General features: G+C 42.6%; 1 protein-coding gene and 1 non-coding gene across 3 annotated transcripts in view; one reads left to right on the top strand and one right to left on the bottom strand.

Annotated features, from left to right (window-relative positions):
• The window catches only part of UBAP2 (ubiquitin associated protein 2), a 122,520-nt gene that overhangs the window by 28,051 nt on the left and 72,785 nt on the right, over positions 1 to 21,684 (bottom strand). For both annotated transcript variants that reach the window (XR_007495849.1, XM_049773014.1), the window contains exons 7-9: positions 19,521 to 19,575; positions 15,977 to 16,080; positions 1,297 to 1,349 (exon numbers count right to left, since the gene is read on the bottom strand). Coding sequence is in view for 1 of the 2 variants with exons in the window: in XM_049773014.1 (XP_049628971.1) it covers positions 1,297 to 1,349; positions 15,977 to 16,080; positions 19,521 to 19,575 (212 nt within the window). In the remaining variant the exon portion in view is untranslated. The remainder of the gene's footprint in view (positions 1 to 1,296; positions 1,350 to 15,976; positions 16,081 to 19,520; positions 19,576 to 21,684) is intronic.
• On the top strand, positions 465 to 573 carry LOC126029775 (U6 spliceosomal RNA). Its single transcript, XR_007503049.1, has one exon. It is a non-coding gene; the product is annotated as a U6 spliceosomal RNA (small nuclear RNA).

Raw genomic sequence — 21,684 nt, forward strand, 5'->3', positions numbered from 1 at the left:
AGGGGCTACTCCTGGCTATGTGCTCAGAAGTTGCTCCTGGCTTGGGGGACCATATGGGATACCGGGAAATCGAACCACGGTCCATCCTAGGTTAACGTGCACAAAGCAGATGCCTTAACCTCTTGCACCACTGCTCGGACCCTTGATTTGCATTTCTTTAAGAATCAACGAAGCTGGGAACCAGAGTAATAGTACAGTGGGTAGTGTTTGCCTTATAAATGGCTGACTCAGGTTAGATCCCCTGCATCCCATACGATCCTGAGTCCACCAAGAGTAAACCCTGAGCAACGTTGGATGTGACCCCAAAACAAAAAATATTTATTAAAAAAAAAAAAAAAGAATCAGTGAAATTGGGCATTCTTCGTGTGTCTGTGAGTCATCTGTCTTCTTTGGAGAAAGGTCTATCCTGGTCTACTGACCATTATACAAAGGAAGAAAAAGTATCTATAAGCTGTCCACGCTCATGTTCCTTTTATCCCTGGTCTCCATCCCTCTACTGATTCAAATCAGAGAAGATTAGCATGGCCCTTGCGCAAGGGTGACACGCAAATTCGTGAAGCGTTCCATATTAAAAAAAAAAAAAAAAACTTTAAAAGTAAATGGGAGTGGTGAGTATTTGGGGCCTCAACCAGCAATGCTCAGGGGTTAGTTACTATTGGCTCTGTACTCAGGAATTATTCCTGGCGGTATTCAGAGAACCGTATGAGCAAGGCAAGGACTCTACTTGTACTATCACTCATGCCCCTAAAAAAAAAATCTGAGTACACAAATAAAAGTGAAGAGGAAAATGTCCCATTATAGGTCATTTTGTGATGTTTACCACCAATAGTTCTAATCCTTTATCCTTGATTTCCCCAGATGGCTGGAACCACAATGTATACATAAGCAATGAGAGGAAGCCACGAAGCATCACCATGTGTAATAACAAAAAGAATGTTGAATCCAGAAGATAATAAATGGGATTTAATGGGGGATGTGTAGAGGTGATGCCTAAAATTAAGCTAAGAAAATTCATAAGAAAATTGTCTCCTGGAGCCCAGAGAGATAGCACAGCAGTAGGGGGTTTGCCCTGCATGCGGCTGACCCAGGTCAGACCTGGGTTTGATTCCCAGCACCCCATATGGTCCCCCAAGCCTGCCAGGAGAGATTTCTGAGCAAGAGCCAGGAGTAACTCCTGAGTAACTTCGCCAGGTGTGCCCCTCCCCAATAAAAACCTCTCAAGCTTTTTTCAAAGTACATATGCCCCCTTCCAGAAACCAAAAGAGAGTAGATCTAATGAATGCTATGAGCACTTACATCTTCAGTCCAGTCTTCTGTCGTCCATTCTTCCACAGAATTTTTCCAGGCCCCTGTTAAAATATAGCATTGATCATAGTTTATAACTCAAGTAAAAAATCATCTTACTCGAATGATTCTCTATTGTTAACAGCATATTAGCAATTTAGTTTATAATTTTATTTTTTTTTATTTATTTATTTTTTTTGGCCCATACCCTTTTGACGCTCAGGGGTTACTCCTGGCTATGCGCTCAGAAATCGCTCCTGGCTTAGGGGGACCATATGGGATGCCGGGGGATCGAACCACGGTCTGTCCTACGCTAGTGCTTGCAAGGCAGACACCTTACCTCTAGCGCCACCTTCCTGGCCCCTAGTTTATAATTTTAAAAATATGTAATTTAAAAATTAAAGAGGGGGGCCGGAGAGATAGCATGGAAGTAAGGCGTTTGCCTTTCATGCAGGAGGTCATCGGTTTGAATCCCGGCGCCCCATATGGTCCCCCGTGCCTGCCAGGAGCAATTTCTGAGCCTGGAGCCAGGAATAACCCCTGAGCACTGCCGGGTGTGACCCAAAAACCACAAAAAAAAAAAAAAAAAAAAAAAAATTAAAGAGGCCATTTAATCTCAATAAAATCCACCAGGTGGTCCCATAGGCTAGGTTGTATCCTCATAAACTCTAAACAAGTCTCAAAACAGATTGTTTCAATAGAATGTCCAGGCAACTCTCCAATGAGTTATAAGTATGAGTACTACACAAATATATTTAAGGAGCATTTTTAATAGTGTAGAAACTTTCAAACAATATTTAATTTAGGGAGACCCAGACTTAAGCTTTATCTGAGGTGAATTATTAAAGTACTAAGAGAAACATCCCTTTAGTATTAGTTCCACTGAATGGAGTCCTAAACTGGACATTAAGCCTACCCATATAAAATAGGTAGAGTTTGGGGCCGGAGCCAGCAATAGGGCGTTTGCCTTGCATGCTGCTGACCTAGGACGGACTGTGGTTCAATCCCCTGGTGTCCCATATGGTCTCCAGTCAGAAGCGATTTCTGAGTGCATAGCCAGGAGTAACCTGAGTGTCACCGTGTGTGCCCCCCCCACAAACAAACAAACAAACAAAGGTAGAGAGTTTGTCCTGACAACCCATACAGGATGATTGATAAAAGTGCTTTATCAAGGAAAAAAAAAAAAAGGTAAGGGCTGGGGAAATCATTCAGGCATTAGAATTCATGCTTTATATGCAAAAGGACTGAGTTCAGTTCCCACCCTGCAAGTCACACACACTCCCAGAAACCCCCAGCACTGCCAGGTGTATACAGTATTATAAGGATTCTGGTGCCAGGTCCCTCGACAAGGCCAATGCAAGGGTGGATAAGCCTCGAGGCTGCTCTCAGGAAAGAGAGGGAAAACTGTGAGCCACAGACTACTCAAAGGGAAGCATTGTCAGAGCAATGGACTTCATTTATTGAAGATAAAGAAAAGGCTTCTAAGGGTAAACGTTAGGCTAAAGACAGAATGTGGGTAATACAGTTTAGACAGTATAGCAACAAGATGGTATTCAGAGACAACAGTCAAAAGGTACATGACATCATTCAATCAGGAAGCATGTAAAGACAGCATATCAATGCCATGGCATCATTAAATCAGGAATCATGTAAAGATAGCAATGCTCATGTCATCATTAAATCAAGAAGTATGTAAAGATAGTGGTTGCAATGTTTATGGCACTATAAGCCTGAACAGGTTGTTTGACCTGAATGACTTTCTCCTGCACTCATACAGCAGGGACTCAAGTCTCTATACTTTTCTAAAAGAGACAAAAGTCTAAAAGAGACTTTCTTTTATATTCAAGGCCAGCTTGCTGAAATCTCCTTATTTCCCAGCCTCTCTCCCCACACAGTATCACATGTCCAGGAAAGCCTGTTCCACAAAACTGGGAACAAATACTAATAATGTCCAAAGTTTAAAATATTTCCTCCCTTAATTGTCTAAGTTGTAGAGAAAAACACATTACATAAAACTGTGTTTTAATCCTTACCACAAACACCACCAAAAAAACCCAACTGTGAACTTCAGTAGTATTAAGTTAAAACATAATTCCCTATAGGCTGGAGTGACAGTATAATATGTATAGCCCTTGGTTTACTTAAGGTTGACTCAGGTTAAATCCCCGGAACCATACACAATTTCTCAGCTCTGCCAGGAGTGATTCCTGAACAAAGAGCCAGGGGTAAGCACTGAGTACTGTTGGGTGTGTTCCCCCACACTCCAAGAAAGAAAAAAATGTCACATCACAGAATATAGTTAGGTCAGGTTCAATACCTTTTCTGAGTCACAGTGGTGGTGCTCAGGAGATTTTATATGGTGCCAAGGATCAAACTAGGGATGGCCATGTGCAAGGCAAGTGTCTTTAACCTCTGTATTACCTCCCTAGCCTCCCTATCCTATTTTTAAAATGTTAAAATTTGGGGCCAGAGAAAGTACAACAGACAAGGCATTTGTTTATGAACAGGAATATGGCCCAGTAAGGTTCTAATCCTGGCACTATATATGGTTCCCAGAATCCACCAAGAATGATCCCTTAGTACAGAGCCAGGAAGTTCAGCCATGAGCACCAACCCAAAATAAAAACAAAAAAAGAAAATGAAGGGAAGAAACAGAATTAAAATTTTAATAGTTTTGTCCTCATAACTGTTGGACATAAAACATATGGGTATTGGGCCTGGAGAGATAGCGTTTGCCTTGCAAGCAGCCGATCCAGGACCAAAGGTGTTTGGTTCGAATCCCGGTGTCCCATATGGTCCCCCGTGCCTGCCAGGAGCTATTTCTGAGTAGACAGACAGGAGTGACCCCTGAGCATCGCCGGGTGTGGCCCAAAAACCAAAAAAAAAAAAAAAAAAAAAAAAAAAAAAACCAGAATAAATCTTTAGTCCATTTTCCTTTTTTTCTCTTCTTTAATGGGTATCCCTTCTTTATGGGTATCCCTTAATATATTATTTTCAGTTTTTAATAATGTGGGTGTTCACTTTATTATTAGTCTATTAGAAAAATCATGTAGATGTAATATTTTACGAGTTCAAAGGCATAAGCTGAATGCCCTGCATAAGAAAGACCCAGGTTCAACCAATGATGACTACATAAGCCACCAACACCATAAAGTGTACATCTGGTGGCCCTGGAACACTCGAGTTAAGACTCTCAAAAAACAACAACAACAACAACAACAAGAAGGTGAGCACTTACAAACAGGCCCTTGCCTTCAATGCAGCTAACCCAGGTTTGATCACCAGCACCTACATGGTCTCCAACCCTGCCAGAAATTATCCTTAAACTTCTGAGGAAAGAACCAGGAGTGTAAGCCTCGAGCCCACAAGGTATGAGCCGAAAATATAAAATAAGTATCAGAAAATTAATGTGTTTAAAAAAAAAAAGTAGGGGCCAGAGAGATAGCATGGAGGTAGGGCATTTGCCTTGCATGTAGAAAGATGGTGGTTTGACTCCTGGCATCCCATATGACCCCCGTGCCTGCCAGGGCCGATTTCTGAGCTCGAGCCAGGAGTAAGCCGAGTGCTGCCAAGTGTGATCCAAAAACAAAAAAACAACAACTAAAATAAAAGTAAAGTTCGTGGTCACTTTGAAGTACAGTTTGTAGCTATTTCCATACTCAAAATAGATAAAGACTTCTAAAAAGAAAATATGGGCCCGAAGAGATAGCACAGCAGGGTTTGCTTTGCAAGCAGCCGATCCAGGACCAAAGGTGGTTGGTTCGAATCCCAGTGTCCCATAAGGTCCCCCGTGCCTGCCAGGAGCTACTTCTGAGGAGACAGCCAGGAGTAACCCCTGAGCATCGACGGGTGTGGCTCAAAAACAAAAACAAAAAAGAAAGAAAATCTAACAAATTTATTAGTTAGTCTTGATCAAATTAGAATGTACTAGAAGCACATTATAGGATTCTGAATCAAGGAAATTTTGAGGTTTTGATTTTTTATTTTATTTTTGGTGACACCAGGCAGTGCTCAGGGGTTACTCCTGGCTTTGCACTCAAAAATCACTCCTGGCAGGCACAGGGAACCATATGAGATGCCAGGATTAGAACCATCATCTCACGTGAATCGGCTGTACGCAAGGCAAATGTCCTACTGCTGTGCTATCTCTCTGGCCCCTAAATCAAGGAAATTTTTTAAATAAAATGTAACTCATACCTTTGAGTCCATACGAATTTTTGTTTGGCGGGTCCTGAGTTATATTTTGAGCATCTGTTGCCAGTTCTATGGATCAATACAAAATACTGTTTACAGATCAAAATAGTTGAGACTATTCAGAGGAAAAATTGGTCAAAAAAACTCAAATCTCCAACATCTACATGCTGAGCAGTCAATAGAATTTGCTATACAGCGATCCCTCGATTTTCGCGGTTGATGGGGACCAGAACCTTCCGAGGAAGCTGAAAAACCACACCTAGAAATTTTCAAGTATATGGGTACAAGAATGTTTTAAATATGTAAACAGTATTTATACTTTACCCATTTAAGTCAAAAATTACAACAGTTTATGTATTTACTTAAATGTGTCAGTGCTAATAATAAGATTGACTACAAAACCTTATACAGTAATAAAAAACGAGGGCTCGGGGCTGGAGAGATAGCACAGCGGTGTTTGCCTTGCAAGCAGCCGATCCAGGACCTAAGGTGGTTGGTTCGAATCCCGGTGTCCCATATGGTCCCCCATGCCTGCCAGGAGCTATTTCTGAGCAGACAGCCAGGAGTAACCCCTGAGCACCGCCAGGTGTGGCCCAAAAACCAAAAATAAAAAAAATAAAATAAAAATGAGGGCTCACTGTAAATCCACTCATTGCTTGATGTCGCCCCGAAAACCAATCACGCACCTTTATGAGAGCCCGTGAGATGTACTCTTGAGTCAGCTCATCTATTTGTTTGACATGCAGGGACCCTTCTCTTGTGCACATCAACATGAAACAATGCTCCTTTCCGCAATGTGGCTGCCGACATGATTGTATTTTTTAATTTTTATTTATTTATTTTTTGATTTTTGGGTCACACCCGGCAGCGCTCAGGGGTCACTCCTGGCTCCGCCCTCAGAAATCGGCCCTGGCAGGCTCGGGGGACCATATGGGATGGCGGATTCAAACCACCGACCTTCTGCATGCAAGGCAAATGCCTTACCTTCATGCTATCTCTCGGCCCCTCATTTTTATTATTATGATGAATATTTTGGAAAAACCCGAGAAGCACTAAAGCCGCAAAACACGGAGTGCAAGGTGGCGAGGGAACACTGCAATCCATAGTAACTTACATTATGATAATATCCCCTTTAAGTATATCATTCAGTTGGTGTTGAGAGTTGTTTTTGCTTCACAAAAATTAATTAAAAGGCAGTATATTTAGAATTATCCACTTGTAGCTTGTTTAAATCATTTTCTCCTGTACATTTTTTTCTGAGTATAATGGAATTGAAATGCCTTGTAACCTTTGTCCAACATCAATTCACCACGTGTCTATGGATGAATTTCCTAGATGTGGAGCTACTGTTGAGTAACTAATGTCCCAATGCTTTTCAATTTCATGCTCTCAATTATTGTAACTTGAGATAAGTTCTTGAAACCAAGGTATTTAGTCTTTGAGTTTTTTGTTCTCTCCAAAAATGGTTCAGCTATGCAAATTCTTCTACTTTTCTATAAAAATTTAAGGCTTAGGTTATCAAATTGGGGAGTCACACCTCATGGTGCTCACTCTGGCTCTGCTGTCAGGAATTACTCCTGAGTGCTTGGGGGAACCAAATGGAACAAGGGAGATCAAATCGAGGTCAGCTGTGTGCAAGGTATTCCCAATGTACTCTTGCTTCAGCCCAAGTTATATTCTTTGTTTGGTTTTTGGGTCAAACTCAGCAGCGCTCAGGGCTTTATCCTGGCTCTGTGCTCAAAAATCGCTCTTGGCAGGCTTGGGGGACCATAAGGAATGCAGATTCAAACCACAATCTGTCCTGGTTTGGCTCAAGAAAGACAAATGTGGGGGCCGGGCGGTGGCGCTAAAGGTAAGGTGCCTGCCTTGCCTGCACTAGCCTTGGACGGACCGCGGTTCGATCCCCCGGTGTCCCATATGGTCCCCCAAGCCAGGAGCAACTTCTGAGCACATAACCAGGAGTAACCCCTGAGCATTACCGGGTGTGGCCCAAAAATCAAAAAAAAAAAAAAAGAAAGAAAGACAAATGCCCTACCACTGTGCTATCTCTCTGGTCCTGGGTCTTGCTTTTTTTATTCTATATGTTACATGTTATCTCTGCCGGGTATGACCCAAAAACCAAAACCAAAAAAAAAATTAAAGAAAAAAAACAAAAACACAACAGATCTGAAAAACTCAGTAGATGAAATAAAAACCTCAATGGAAGTTACTCCAGCAGCTGAGAATGGGGTCAGTGAGCCAGAGGATAAGATGCAGAACAACTCTATACAGCAGAAGAGATTGGAAAAGAACCTTAAAGCAAATGATCAGGCAATGAATTCACTACTCAAAAAATGTGAATAGATGAAAATAGAAGTCTTTGATAAACTCAACAGAACAACATAGGAATCACTGGAGTTCCAGAGACTCAGGAAGAGAATATCAAGAAGAGTTGAAGGAAGTGTGAGAGGAAGAGGAAGAATAATAAAAAGGAAAAGGAGGGCCCGGAGAGCCTTGCAAGCAGCCGATCCAGGACCAAAGGTGGTTGGTTCAAATCCCGGTGTCCTATATGGTCCCCCGTGCCCGCCAGGAGCTATTTCTGAGCAGACAGCCAGGAGAAACCTCTGAGCACCGCCGGGTGTGGCCCAAAAACCAAAAAAAAAAAAAAAAAAGAAAAAGGAATAGGAGGAAGAAAAAGAGGAAGACTAGGAAAAGGAAGAAGAGGAGGAGAAAGAAGGAAAAGAAGAAAAAGACAAAGAGGAAGAAGAGAAAGAAGGGGAAGAATGAGAAAGAAAAAGAAGAGAAGGGCCGGGCGGTGGCACTAGAGGTAAGGTGCCTGCCTTGCCTGCACTAGCCTTGGATGGACCGCGGTTCAATCCCCCCGTGTCCCATATGGTCCCCCTAGCCAGGAGCAACTTCTGAGTGCATAGCCAGGAGTAACCCCTGAGCATCACCGGGTGTGGCCCAAAAACAAAAACAAAAACGAAAACAAAAAAAAGAAAAAGAAGAGAAAAAAGGAAAATGGACTGAAGATTTACTTTTTTTTTTTTTTTTTTTTTTTTTTTGGTTTTTGTGCCACACCCGGCAGCACTCAGGGGTTACTCCTGGCTGGGTTACTGCCAGGCACAGGGGAACCATATGGGACACCGGGATTCGAACCAACCACCTTTGGTCCTGGATCAGCTGCTTGCAAGGCAAACGCTGCTGTGCTATCTCTCCGGGCCCTGAAGATTTATTCTTTTTTTTTTTTTTTTTGGTTTTTGGTTTTTGGGCCACACCTGGCAGTGCTCAGGGGTTACTCCTGGCAGGCATGGGGGACCATATGGGACACCGGGATTTGAACCAACCACCTTAGGTCCTGATCGGCTGCTTGCAAGGCAAACACCGCTGTGCTATCTCTCCAGCCCCTGAAGATTTATTCTTAATTTCTTTTCTTATAATAGTGTCTTTGGCCGGAGAGATAGCATGGAGGTAAGGCGTTTGCCTGTCATGCAGGAGGTCATAGTTCGAATCCCGGCGTCTCATATGGTCCCCCGTGCCTGCAAGGAGCAATTTCTGAGCATGGAGCCAGGAATAAGCCCTGAGCACTGCCGGGTGTGACCCAAAAACCACAAAAAAAAAAAAAAAAATTGCTATCTTGGTCATTGTGGATTTTTCATCTACAAAACATCCAAGGTTGTCTATAACATCACCTGGAGGCAATCCTCTACCAGGGAAGACCCTACAGCTGCTCTGACATCGATCTACTCAAAAGAGACTTCCCTTAACACTGAGAAGACTTAACAAGAACAATGACCTGCTTACTGGACAGGGCTTGCTCTATTGCCCCTTAATTGTGAGGTGAAACTAGAGGATACTCCACACCAGCCTGACTTCAATGTAGGATGTGTGGGCCCAGAGATAGCACAGCGGCGTTTGCCTTGCAAGCGGCCGATCCAGGACCAAAGGTGGTTGGTTCGAATCCCGGTGTCCCATATGGTCCCCCGTGCCTGCCAGGAGCTATTTCTGAGCAGACAGCCAGGAGTAACCCCTGAGCACCGCCGGGTGTGACCCAAAAACAAAAAACAACAACAACAACAATGTAGGATGTGCAGATTCTAGGATCTTTAATACAGAAACCTGATGCCAACAATAGGACTGCGAGAAAAATAAAACTGTATTGGCACTACAGACAATGACTTGGATTGAATAAACTAGTTTGCCTGGAGCCTAGAGTTGGTCTTATGCCAGGAAACTTCAGGGGTAGTGGTCTCCTTGTATTTAGACCAAGGCTATTCCTTTCAATGACCCCCATATTTTGGTGGGCCTATGCAAACAATATTTGCCACTCTAACACCGTTTTTACTGTGCCCTTTTGACTAACCCTTAAAAAAAAAAAACCTCTTAAACTTTTGATGTTAACTTAAACTAATATGTATGTGCATGAATATATAAAAATACTATACCTTCAAAGTTAAGGAGTCACATAAATCTCATGGCTTTAGTTTGCTTTGTGTACTGCTAAGAAATGTTATAATGTACTACAATCTGGGGACTTGTGGACAAAGTAATTGTACATGGGTTCTGCCTTATTTTTCTTAATGTTTTTTTGACTGTAAGTTCAATATTTAGGCATCAGCAAGGGGATTTCTTCTGAGAACTGTTTATGGGCGATTGTTCTTTCACTGTAACTTTACCTTGTCCTCTTTGCATCATTGTTCTCATAATTAAAAATTAAAAATTAGGGCCCGGAGAGATAGCACAGCGGCGTTTGCCTTGCAAGCAGCCGATCCAGGACCTAAGGTGGTTGGTTCGAATCCCAGTGTCCCACATGGTCCCCCGTGCCTGCCAGGAGTTATTTCTGAGCAGACAGCCAGGAGTAACCCCTGAGCACCGCCGGGTGTGACCCAAAAACCAAAAAAAAAAAAAAAAAAAAAATTAAAAATTAAAAAAAAATAATAGTGTCTTTAAGAACTGTGATAATAAACATGTCTACAGCTGGGTTTAAAAAAATAAAACTTTATAGTTTTATAAAGTCTAGAAACCAGAGAGTCTATCTCTGAATCTACCTATTCAATAGATGCCATTTTACTAAATAGAAATTTTGTTTTGGGACCACAACTGGCAGTGCTCAGGGATTGCTCCTGGCTCTGCACTCAGAAATGACTCCTGGCAGGCTCAGGGGACCATTTGGAATGTTGGGATCAAACCCAGATTGGCTCATGCAAGATAAATGCCCTACCTGCTTTTTTTGGTGTGTGTGTGCCTTGTTTGGGCACACCCGGTGCCGCTCAGGGGTTACTCCTGGCTATACGCTCATAAATCACTCCTGACTTGAAGGACCTTATGGGACGCTTAGGGATCCGCAGTCTGTCCTAGGTTAGCCAGGTACAGGGCAAATGCCCTACTGCTTGTGTCACCGCTCCAGCCCTAAGTAGAACTATTTTTAAAAGACCTTCTAGTGGCCATGGCAATGGTATGGGCTGGTAGGGCATTTGCATTGCCCAGAGCCCAATAGGTTCAACCCCTGAGCACCAATGGTTGTGGACCAAACCATCCTGCCCCAAATCCCTGAATTAAGATAAAAATATTCTAGAGATATCTGCAAAAGCAAACAAACAAAAAGTCATGTGATCTACCATTTGATCTATCTGTCCAGATAGTTCCAGGGACTGAAGGCAGACCTCACCCATACAAGATTAATACTCTACCACTAAGCATATCATCAGCTTCTAGATCTGCCATTTTGAGGCTACTAACAATATTTCTTTTTCCTATGTTCCTTGTTGGAAGTATCCAAAGATGGAATCCCTTTGTTGTAGAAATGTCTATTGAATTTCTATCAAGCCCTTGGTTCAATGTCCCTTACGAATTCTATTGATTGGTTAGCACTGTGATCAGAAATGAGTTTTACCCTCCTTTTCTAAGCCTTCTTGTTTCCAGTTCTTATTGACTGGTCAGGGCCTCTGTCAGCAGTGAACAGACACACACGAGCAAATACTCTCTTATTCCAGACAAAGAAACTTTGACAAGTCATCTTAATGATAATGTTTGCTATTTGCTAAAGGGCTTAAAAAATATCCCTGGGGCCGGGCGGTGGCGCTAAAGGTAAGGTGCCTGCCTTTCCAGCGCTAGCCTTGGACGGACCGCGGTTCGATCCCCCGGTGTCCCATATGGTCCCCCAAGCCAGGAGCAACTTCTGAGCACATAGCCAGGAGTAACCCCTGAGCGTTACCGGGTGTGACCCAAAAACCAAAAAAAAAAAAAAAAAAAAAAAAAATATCCCTTAAAAAAATTTCCTTCCAATCCAAATGTGCTTGTTAATTTTAAAAATCAGGAATGTGTATTGTGTGTTATCAAATGCCTTTCTTATTGAAATGATTATGAGTTTTCTCCTTTATCCTATTAAAGGTTTTTAACACTCATTTTTGCTGATATTCATTAGATATAAATGTATCAAATCAGCATGTTCTACAATTAAACTTATAAAATGCTACACATCAGATTTATTTTTTTTGGGGGGGGGCCCACACCCTGCAGCACTCAGGGGTTACTCCTGATAGGCTCGGGGGACCATATGGAATGCCCAAGATCAAACCCAGGTCCGTCCTGGGTTGTCCGTGTACAAGGCAAATGCCCTACAGTTGTGCTATCCGGCCCCTCAAACATATTTTAATTTGGAACTAAAGCAATAGTACAGCAGTTAGGGTGCCTGTCTTTGTACATAGCCTACCTGTCTGACTCCTGGTAAAGAGTTGAAAAAGAAAAAAATCCATATTTTTAAATTTATAAAGTATGTGATTCTATGGAAGCTGGGGTCATGGAAGGGAGGCAAGGAAGGAGATTATGTGAACATATTTCCAGCTGTGATCTTGGCTTCTTACTCAGAAGTCAGTGGTTACACCTGGCTATATTCAAGAGACCATATGGGGTCATCTGTGTGCATCGCAAGTGCCTTAATTACTGTACTATCACTCCAGAACCTGACTAGTTTTCACTCAAAAGTATTTTCCAAGTTTCTCTCATGATCTGGCAGAATAATATTATACCTTATGTTAATGTGCTACATATTATACATTCATCCATGCAGGAAATTAGATTTGTTTCCATGTTTTGGCTAATATTAGTATCTATGTAGAGGTGAACCTATTCTTTTTCTTACATGTTTACGATACTGGGGCTGGAGAGATAGTACAATGGTAGGGCATTTGCCTTACACGTAGCCGACCTGGGTTCCATTCCAGACATCCCATATAGCCCCTGGAGTCTGCCAGAAGCAATTTCTGAGTGTAGAGCCAGGAGTAACCCCTGAGTGCGGCCAGGTGTGGCCAAGAAAAAAAACTTATGTTTATGATACTATATTTATGACATTACAGTAACACTTATAATTAGAAGCCCTTCCAAAGTTTAGCTTAATGAATTCCACAAACCAAACATTTATAAAGCATCAACCCTCATCGGAAATAGGACAGTGCTATAGAAGCAGCCAGTGAGATAGATGATGGCTATTAGGAAATGTCAGTGTTATTTCTTTTCAACATTTCGAAGTCATTAATCAGGACCATCTATCTCATCGAGGATACTGCCAGCCTAACAGTCAGTATCTCAGTGCAATTAAAAGGCACTTAGTGAGAAGACATGTTTGTACTAGCTGAATTTTTGTTTTTTTGTTTTGTTTTGTTTTGTTTTTGGAGGAGATACACCCGGCAGTGCTAAGGGGTCACTCCTGGTTCTGCACTCAGAAATGACTCCTGGCAGGCTCGGGGAACCATATGGGATGCTGGGAATCAAACTTGGGTCTGATCCAGGCCAGCCATGTGCAAGGAAAATGCCCTACTGCTGTGTTATCGCTCCAGCCCCTGATCTTTTAATATTTCTATGATCAGTCTCAATTGCTTGTTTTTTATTCTTTTTTATCCCATCCCTCTTATTCTTTCTTTAATCAATATTACAGAATATCAACCTGATGAAACTGTATTATTTGTTGACTTCACTGACTATGTCTTTGATTTCCATCTCACTGGCTGTTTCTATAGCATTGTCTTATATATTTTTCCTTTTTACTTTGTTTTGTTTTGTTTTGTTTTGTTTTTTTTGGGTCAAACCCGATGCTGCTCAGGGGTTATTCCTGGCTCTGCTATCAGAAATCGCCCCTGGCAGGCATATGGGATGTTGGGATTCGAACCACTGTCTATCCTGGTTTGGCTGCGTGCAAGGCAAATGCCCTACTGCTGTGATATCTTTCCATCCCCATACTGTCCTATTTCTGACAAGAATTGATACTTTTTAAAATGTTTGGTTTATGGGAATTTATTTAAAAAAACTTTGGAAGGGCTTCTAATACTAATAATTCTAATAAGTGCCATATTATAATGTCATAAATATAATATCAATAGTTAACATTGATATTATTATTAACCTGCAAATGGGTGCTATTAAATATATCAGGGGCTCGAAAAAAGATAAAAATATAAGGTATGGGGCTGGAGCAACAGCACAGCAATAGGGCGTTTGCCTTGCAAGCAGCTGATCCAGGAGGGACCATACTTCAATCCCCGGCGTTCCATATGGTCCTCTGAACCAGGAGCAATTTCTGAACACATAGCCAGGAGTAACCCCTGAGTGTCAGAGTATGGCCCAAAAAGTAATTAATAAATAAATGTATATAAAAGTCAGGAGTCATATTATATGCTGGTATACGGCATGCTGAAACTTGTTCCAGCTTCAGGGACGAGTGAACCGCACCCCTCTTACTTTTAAGAAGTAACTTACTTTTAAGACTTTTAGAAGTTTTTCATGGGTTGAAGGGTCATCTTATACGCCAGCAAATATGGTATATATATATATATATATATATACACACACACATATATATACATATATAGAGATAGATAGATAGATAGATAGATATAGATAGATAGATAGATAGATAGATAGATAGATAGATAGATAGATAGATAGATAGATAGATAGATAGATAGATAGATAGATAGATAGATGATAGAGATAAGGTGAATACTTGTGGCCAACTCTGACTCAGTACCCACTTCCCACCCCACAGCATCTCTGGGCAGTCTAAAAAACCCAGAATTGCCTGGAGGCACCTGCAGGCTCCTGAACACTACCCTCTGGAACAAATTCATCTGATCCACCATTTTAAATGGCCAGTTTTTAGTACCAATCCTCCATAGAAATGAATAATACTACTATCTGGCAACTATAGTAGCATCCTTTCCCAAATATCCATTCTAACAAGCAGTCTGAGAAATTCTATACATTTTGACATACCAAAAATTACAATGTGGTTTTGTACTGATTTACAGATTGATAAGTATCCTTCCTAAAATACAGATAATTCCACAACATCAATAAAATTTATAAATCAGAGACTTTGGAGTAAGAACAAGCTAACAGATAGGACTAGTCTGTTTTTCATTCTTCATCTGATGCCCCCTTAAGAACTGAAGGTTAAACATGGAGGGACAGAGAGAGAATGCATAGGTTAAGGTGCTTGCCTTGCCCTGCATCACTTGGTCCACAGAGGTTCATTGGGGTGAGCTCTGGAGGTCTCCAGAACCTCTAGAGTAGTTTGGGCAATCCTCAGCACCAAAGATCCTGAGCGGCCTCACACCCTCAGGTCTCACACTGAGTGATCATTGGGCCTCCCAAGCACAGTTTATGAGATGCCCCCAACAACAAAAAAAGGTCAAAGATGCAAACTGAACCTTGACCTGAGGATATGAATAAGTGGCAGATTCACAGCGACACACTCTTTTTTTTGTTTGTTTGTTTTTTTTGTTTTTGGGCCACACCCAGTGGTGTTCAGGGGTTACTCCTGGCTATCTGCTCAGAAATAGCTTCTGGCAGGCACGGGGGACCATATGGACGCCGGATTCGAACTACCTTAGGTTCTGGGTCAGCTGCTTGCAAGGTAAATGCCGCTGTGCTATCTCTCCGGCCCAAATTCTTTCTTCACTCTCTTCTCCTCCTCTTCTCTCTCCGCTCCCTCCTTTTTTTTTTTTTTTTCTTTTTTTAGTTTTTGAATTTTTTGGATCATTTTATTTTTGGGTCACACCCAACAGCACTCGGGGGAACTCCTGGATCTATGCTCAGAAATCGCTCCTGGTAGGCTCAGGGAACCATATGGGATGCCGGGATCTGAACCACCGTCATTCGCATGCCAGGCAAATGCCCTACCTCCATGCATTCTCTCCGACCCTATCCCTCCCTCCTTTTTGATTTCAGGGCCACTCCTGCCTCTGTACTCAGGGATCACTCCTGGTGGACTTGGGATTTGGGGGACCATTGGGGATGCTGAGGATAGAACTCAGGTCGGTTGCATGGAAAGCAAATGCTCTACTATCTCTGCCCACAGGAGGAGATTATTACACGCTTGTCAGAAGAGATTCTTATGTACTCACACCCCCTCTTGAGAGAAAAGCTATGCACCAAGTTCCCTCAACTCCTACACACACACACACACCACTCCACTCCACACCACTCCACTCCACTCCACACTCTGACAGGAGGAAGTACGTACCAGTTCCCTCAACTGTACCATTCTGAACAGCTTCCCTCACTACTGGTTTCATCACAGAGCCATCTGCAGACGGAGATTCTGAGTAGTCAGCAGGATTAAATGTCCTGGAAGTAGAAAGATAAGATTAGTGAATAATCACCAAAGGCACAAAATTAGCCGTTTTCTCCCATATAAGCCTAATCCCTTTCAGAGCCTGGGTAAGGAACTAGCCTCTTCCTACTTAACTACGCCTAACAGGTCTTCCATCAAGATGAGGATCCTATAAAAAAAGAATGGCGATTTCTAGGGACTTCTACACACTGGTACATGATAGGTCTCTCACAGTGCTATAGCTACCACTTGGAACAGACAGATCTATAATAATTAAGGTCAAGTAAGGGTCAGTATAGAGAACTTCTAAAACTATGCACTAAACTATGGACTAAAGCACATACCAGGTCTTTCCTTTCCATCTCAGAAATTGAGTTTGGAAGGGTCGAATAGTATAAAAGGAAGGGTGTTTGCTTTGCATGTGGCTGACCTGGATTTAATCTCTGGTATCACATAAGGTTTCCCCAAGCACTGCTAAGAGTGATTCCTAAGTGCACGCGCACACACACACACACATACACACACACACAGTAACATAAGATTAGCATTGCATCTGTGTTTTGAGCCACACTTACTATGTTCAACATTTACTCCTGGCTCTATGCTCAAGGATCATTCATGGAGAAACTCAGGGGACCATATGGGGTGCCAGGGATCATACTTGGGGTGGATGGACAGAAGTAAGGCAAGAGCCTTGGCCACAGTACTATCTCTCCAGCCCAATGAAGCAGATTATTTTAAAACTCTACCCCTGCATCTTCAAAAAAAAAAAAAAAAAAAGGAAAGAAAAGAAAAGGGGGGAAGGAAAGTCAGAGGAACTAGATATTAGAACCACATGATTCCCCAGGACCGTCAAGAATAATTCCTAAGTGCAGAGGTATGAGTAAGACTCCAGTGTGTCCCAGAAACCCAACAACCCCGTCAAAAAAAAAAAAAAAAAATGAATTCACATCCAGGATTTTGACTTTTAAGAACTGCTTCTGTAGCCAAAGCAAGGGTAGGGTAACTGCCTTGTTCACAGCTGACCAAGGTTCGATACCTAACGTTCCATATGGTCCCCTCAAAGGACTGCCCTTAGTATAGTCAGGAGTAACCCCTGAGCATCACTGAGTGTGGACCACTCCACATCACCCCAAAAAGAACTTGTTTCTTATACATAACCCATAGAACCTAAGACTCATTTCCCAATTTTTTTTTGTTTCTCTTTTTTGTTTGTTTATTTGTTTTTGGGCCACACCCGGCAGTGCTCAGGGGTTACTCCTGGCTGTCTGCTCAGAAATCACTCCTGGCAGGCTCGGTGACCATATGGGACACCGGGACACAAACCACCTTAGGTCCTGGATCGGCTGCTTGCAAGGCAAACGCCGCTGTGCTATCTCTCCGGCCCTTCATTTCCCAAATTTTAATTTTGAACAGTAGTATTAACTTTCCTCTCCCAGTTATCAAGACTAAACCATCTCTGTTTATATGATATAAGGTACTAGTCAATGCTCAGTAAAACTAAATTATTTTAAAAAACAAAATCCACAAGAGAACAGCTAATGCCAATGTTTACTATTTTGTTCCCTACATTTTCATCTTTACTTTCTCTACTGAGAATGAGGTAGGAAGTAGCACTAGAAGGCAATGATGTACTGCTCAAATCTACTGAGAGTCAAAAGCATCTTAGAGTTCTCTGAATATGAATTGTATAAGATAACTAAAATGTAGGGGCCGGAGAGATAGCATGGAGGTAAGGTGTTTGCTTTTCATGCAGAAGGTCCGTGGTTCAAATCCCGGCGTCCCATATGGTCCCCCGTGCCTGCCAGGAGCGATTACTGAGCATAGAGCCAGGAGTAACCCCTGAGCACTGCCGGGTGTGACCCAAAAACCAAAAAAAAAAAAAAAAAAAAAGATAACTAAAATGTATAAACTGGAGACAAAGGGGTTAAGACCAGCATCCCACTGACCCCACATTGGTCCTCAGATACCACCAGAGGTGGTCCCTGAACACTACTGGGTATGGCCCAAACCCTCCCCATTCCCTACCCCTGCAAAATATCAATAATAGCATCTATTAGTTAGTTTGTTCGTCCTTCATTATTAAAATTCAGAGATGAGAATTATTACTTTTACAGAAATACTGCATTTACTTAGCAATCAAATGGGAACTGCTAGATTTATCAATTTACTCTTTTTTTTTTTTTTTTTTGGTTTTTGGGCCACACCCGGCGGTGCTCAGGGGTTACTCCTGGCTGTCTGCTCAGAAATAGCTCCTGGCAGGCACGGGGGACCATATGGGACACCGGGATTCGAACCAACCACCTTTGGTCCTGGATCGGCTGCTTGCAAGGCAAACACCGCTGTGCTATCTCTCCGGGCCCTATCAATTTACTCTTAATGCAGTGGTTTTCAACTAGAGGTGATTATATACTTTCTTCTTGTGGAACATTTGGCAACATCTGGGGACATTTTTAACTGTCACAACTTGAGGGGCTGCTAATGGCATCACTTAGGGAGAGCCCAGGGATATTGCTGACTATCTGATAATGTAAAGGACATACCACCCCACCCCAGTGAACTAGAATGCCAGGAAAGCCAAGACAAAAGCTCTAGTGCCTTCTGCAACACAAATTCTATTTGGAATATTTGTCTACTGTTTCACTCTCTCCTTTTTCAGAACTACAGATCAAGCCCAGGGTCTTACAAAATAATAATAATAATAATAATAATAATAATAATATAAAAAAGGTTTAGTCATTAAGCTACACCCCAAACCCTTAGTAATTGCTAAGTTATTAGAAATTGATTTAGAGGAAAGGCAACAAAAGAAACAAATTAGGGGCCGGAGCGGTGGCATGGAGGGGTGTCTGCCTTGCTGGCGCTAGCCTAGAACAGACCGTGGTTCATTCCCCTGGGGACCCATATGGTCCCCCAAGCCAGGAGTGATTTCTAAGCACATGGTCAGAAGTAACCCGACAGGCTAGAAAGACAGCACGGAGGTAGGGCATTTGCCTTGCATACAGAAGGACGGTGGTTGAAGTCCCAGCATCCCGTATGGCATCCTATATGGTCCCCCAAGCCTGCCAGGAGCGATTTCTAAGCGTAGAGCCAGGAGTAACACCTGAGCGCTGCCAGGTATGACCCAAAAACAAAAACAAAAAACAAAAAAAGAAAAGAAGTAACCCAAGGGTCACCGGGTGTGGCCCCAAAAAAACTAAAAAACAAAACAAAACAGAGTAGCAGATTAAAAAGGTTAAATAGAGGGGCCAGAGTGATAGTATAGCGGTAGGGCATTTGCCTTGCAAGCTGCTGACCTGGGATGGGTCATCCGGCATCCCATACGGTCCCTTGAGCTTGGCAGGAGCAACTAATGGACGCCACTGGGGGTAGCCCAAAAACCAAAAAAAAAAGAAAAAGAAAAAAAAGAAAAAATGGTTAAATAGGTACAAGACAGTATTCATCTAAGACTTACCCCATGCCTTGGGTTGAGAATCTTCCAGCTCCTCTCCCTCGGCCACGTCCAAATCCTTTAAAAAATGTTAATTATATTATAGAATGATACTTGGATGCTGCAAGATTTTTACATACCAACCCAAACAATGCTGTCACAATAACACCAACATTGCTATCCAGCATATCTAGTCACCTGGTCTCTGTCACCAACATTTACACTATTTTTTTCAAAGAAAATAATTCTGCCTGTACATTTGTTAACCATGTATAAAATTTCAGCTAGTAGGGCTGGAGAGATAGCACAGCAGTAGGGCATACAACTTGCACGAAGCCACCCCAGGAAAGACCCAGGTTCGATCCCTGGCATCCCATATGCCCCCCACAAACATACCAGAAGCAATATTTTTGTTTTTGTTTTTTTGAGCTACACCCCGTGACGCTCAGGAGTTACTCCTGGCTATGTGCTCAGAAATCGCTCCTGGCTTGGGGGACAATATCAGATGCCAGGGGGATAGATCCACAGTCTGTCGTAGGCAAGCGCTTGCAAGGCAGACAGACGCCTTACCTCTAGCGCCACCACTACGGCCCCAGAAGGAAACGTTTTTGTTTTGTTTCTGTTTTTTGGGCCACACCCGGCAGTTCTCAGGGGCTGCTCCTGGATCTGCTCAGAAATCGCTCCTAGCAGGCTCAGGGGACCATATGGAATTAAAGGGATTGAACCGGGTCCATCCCAGGTTGACCTTGTACAAGGCAAACACCCTACTGCGGTGCTATCTATCACTCTGGCCCCGAGAACTTCTACTTCTGATTAACACTGGAAACTCTCTCTAAAAAATAATCCGTTCGCTTCAAAAATGCCAAGGCCAAGAAAGAAAAAATTTTCCAAACTGATAAACATTTTTGGGGAGGTGAGGTGGTGCTCAGGAATCACTCCTGGCTGTACTCATGTCACTGTATCTGGTGCCAGGAATGGAACCCAAGTCAGATGTGCAAGATAAGTGTCTTACCTGCTGTACTATCTCTCTGGTTCTAATTGCATTCACTGATATAGCTTTATTTTTATTTCTGGGATGCACAGTAATTGCTCCTGGCTCTGTACTCAGGAATCATGCCAGGCAGTGCTGAGAGTCCCTGCCCCCCCCCAAACACTGGGGATCAAACCAAGGTCAACTACACACGAGGAAAGTATCTTAACCCCTGTTAAAGGTATCCTGAAAGAGACATCTTTTTTTCTTAAGAGATACACATTGAAATATTTAGGGGTGAAATGGTATTATATTTGGAATTTATATTTCCAAGGCAAAACTCTCTTTTTGTGACCAATCTCTCTGACTTTCTTATATATTAGCACAGAAAAAAAAAAAAAAAACAAACAAGTGTGTTTTTTCTCATGAACTCACCCCTACTGACTATCTCTTGTTTTCCTTTCTTTTGGTGTTTGTACTATACCCAGTCATGCTCAAGGTCAATTCTAGATTAGGTCATGAATTACTCTTGAAAGACTCTGGACTATATGGGATGCCAGAGATCAAACCCAGGTTGGCTGTTTCAAGGCAAGCACCTTACCCACTATACTATCACTCTGGCTCATCTCCCCACCCCCATCTTTTTCTATATAAAGCATATCCAACAACAACAACAACAACAAAAAAGTCTCTAAAACTGATGAAGAAACCCCAGTAAAGTTTAAACCATTTTTGAACAGCTAAAAATGTCAACTCCAGGGCTGGAGAGATAGCATGGAGGTAGGGCATTTGCCTTGCATGCAGAAGGATGGTGGTTCGAATCCCAGCATCCCATATGGTTCCCTGAGCCAGGAGCAATTGATGAGCATAGAGCCAGGGACTAACCCCTGAGCGCTGCTGGATGTGGACCCTGCCCTCCCAAAAAAAGAAAAAATGCCATCTTCACCCAAAATAAGGAAGTCACTAACTCTAGGAAAAATATACACCTAGTATATAGCTAAATAAAAGATGGGGCAGGCAAGGTGGCGCTAGAGGTAAGGTGTCTGCCTTGCAAGCGCTAGCCAAGTAAGACCACGGTTCAATCCCCCAGTGTCCCATATGGTCCCCCCCCCCAAGCCAGGGGCAATTTTTTTTTTTTTGGTTTTTGGGCCACACCCATTTGACGCTCAGGGGTTACTCCTGGCTATGCGCTCAGAAATCTCTCCTGGCTTGGGGGAC

The sequence above is a fragment of the Suncus etruscus genome, chromosome 1, assembly GCF_024139225.1.
Source record: "Suncus etruscus isolate mSunEtr1 chromosome 1, mSunEtr1.pri.cur, whole genome shotgun sequence".
Classification (NCBI taxonomy): Eukaryota; Metazoa; Chordata; class Mammalia; order Eulipotyphla; family Soricidae; genus Suncus; species Suncus etruscus.